Source organism: Glossina fuscipes, unplaced genomic scaffold (assembly GCF_014805625.2).
Source record: "Glossina fuscipes isolate IAEA_lab_2018 unplaced genomic scaffold, Yale_Gfus_2 92264, whole genome shotgun sequence".
Lineage (NCBI taxonomy): Eukaryota > Metazoa > Arthropoda > Insecta > Diptera > Glossinidae > Glossina > Glossina fuscipes.
The window spans coordinates 1-1,937 of NW_024005073.1; the positions used below are offsets into that span (position 1 = coordinate 1).

Below are 1,937 nucleotides of genomic sequence, written 5' to 3' on the forward strand. Positions count from 1 at the left end.
TCTTTGCTTTCAGCACTTGCAATTACTGATTCGGATACAGCTTTATCACTTATTTTTTCATCTTCTTTAACACTCTCTGCTAGAGAAGGGGCACGTGACGGCTTTTTAGAATCAACAGGTGATTTTTCAGATTCCTTGCTTTCTGTGGTAGATATTACTGATTCTGGTTGAGTTGCCTCAGTTGCTTTGTCATCTTCTTTAGTACTCTCTGCTAAGGAAGCAGCGCGTGATGATTTTTTAGAATCAACTGGTGATTTCTCAGACTCATGGCTTTCTGCAGTAGATATTATTGATTCTGGTTGAGTCGGGTCGCCCTCTTTTCCATCCTCTTTTAAATCTTCTTCTACGGAAGCAGCAGGTGATAGTTGTTTAGTTTCGCCAGGTGATTTCTGTGATTCTCTGCTTTCAACACTGGGAATTACTGATTCTGATGCAGCTTTATCACTTATTTTTTCATCTTCTTTAATACTCTCTGCTAGAGAAGGGGCACGTGACGACTTTTTAGAATCAACAGGTGATTTTTCAGATTCCTTGCTGTCTGCGGTAGATTTTACTGATTCTGGTCTAGTTTTATCAGTTACTTTGTCATCTTCCTTAGTACTCTCTGCTACGGAAGGCGCGCGTGATGATTTTTTAGAATCAATAGGTGATTTTTCAGATTCCTTGCTTTCTACAGTAGATATTACCGATTCTGGCCGAGTGAGATCGCTCACATTTTCATCCTCCTTTAAACTTTCTGCTTCGGAAGCAGCAGGTGATAATTTTTTAGATTCGACAGGTGATTTTTGTGATTCTTTGGGTTCAGCACTTGGAATTACTGATTTTGATACAGGTTTATCGCTTATTTTTTCATCTTCTTTAGCACCTTCTGTTAGAGAAGGGGCACGGGACGATTTTTTAGAATCAATAGATAATTTTTCAGATTCCTTGCTTTCTGGGGCAGATATTACCGACTCAGCTCGAGTCAGATCGCTCACTTTTTCATCTTCTTTAATACTCTCCGCTTCAGAAGTAGTAGGTGATAGTTGTTTGGAGTCGGCAGGTGGCTTCTCAGGTCCTTTGCTTTCCACCGTTGATGTTACCGATTCTGGTCGGCTTTGATCAATAATTTCGTCGTCTTCTTTAATGCTCTCTGCAATAGAAGCAGCGCGTGATGATGTTTTAGAAGCAACAGGTGATTTCTCAAGATCTCTGCTTTCTACGGTGGAAATTACTGATTCTGGTCGAGCTTTCTCAGTTACTTTATCATCTCCTTTATCACCCTCTGATACAGAAGCAGACCGTGACGGTTTTTTGGAATCAACCGGCGATTTCTCAGACTCCTTGCTTTCTGCCGTAGAAGTTACTGATTCTGGTCTAGTTTGATCGCTTATTTTATCATCTATAATACTTTCTGCTACGGAAGCAGTAGGTGATATCTGTTTGGAGTCTGCAGGCGATTTTTGGGATGCTATGCTTTTACCAATGGGCATTACTGATTCTGCTATAAGTTGTTCACTTATTTTTTTATCCTCTTTAATACTTTCCGCTAACGATGCAGCAGGTGATGGTTGCTTAGTGTCTGTAGGTGACTTCTGTGATTCTTTGCTCTCTGCAATAGATGTTGCTGATTGTGGTCGAGTTAGATCGCTTATTTCGTCGTCTTCTTTAATGCCTTCTGCTCCAGAAGCAGCAGGTAATAATTCTTTGGACTCTGAAGGTGATTTCTCAGGCTCCTTGCTTCCCACCGTTGATGTTACCGATGCTGGTCTGGTTTGATCACTAATTTTGTCATCTTCTTTAATACTCTCTGTTACAGAACCAGCGCGTGAGGATTTTGTAGAATCCACTGGGGATTTCTCAGACCCCTTGCTTTCGACTGTAGATATTGTCGATTCTGGTCGAGTTAGGTCGCTCACTTTTTCATCCTCCTTTAAACTTTCTGCTTCGGAAGCAGC

At 41.1% G+C, this 1,937-nt stretch overlaps 1 protein-coding gene across 1 annotated transcript; it reads right to left on the reverse strand.

The window, feature by feature from the left end:
- Nucleotides 1-5: 5 nt before the first annotated feature.
- On the reverse strand, nucleotides 6-1,931 carry LOC119644140 (microtubule-associated protein futsch-like; the record flags this gene model as incomplete). Its single annotated transcript, XM_038043671.1, has 1 exon — nucleotides 6-1,931. A coding segment is annotated over exon 1 (1,467 nt), but the record flags the coding sequence as incomplete, so codon positions are not given.
- Nucleotides 1,932-1,937: the final 6 nt, after the last annotated feature.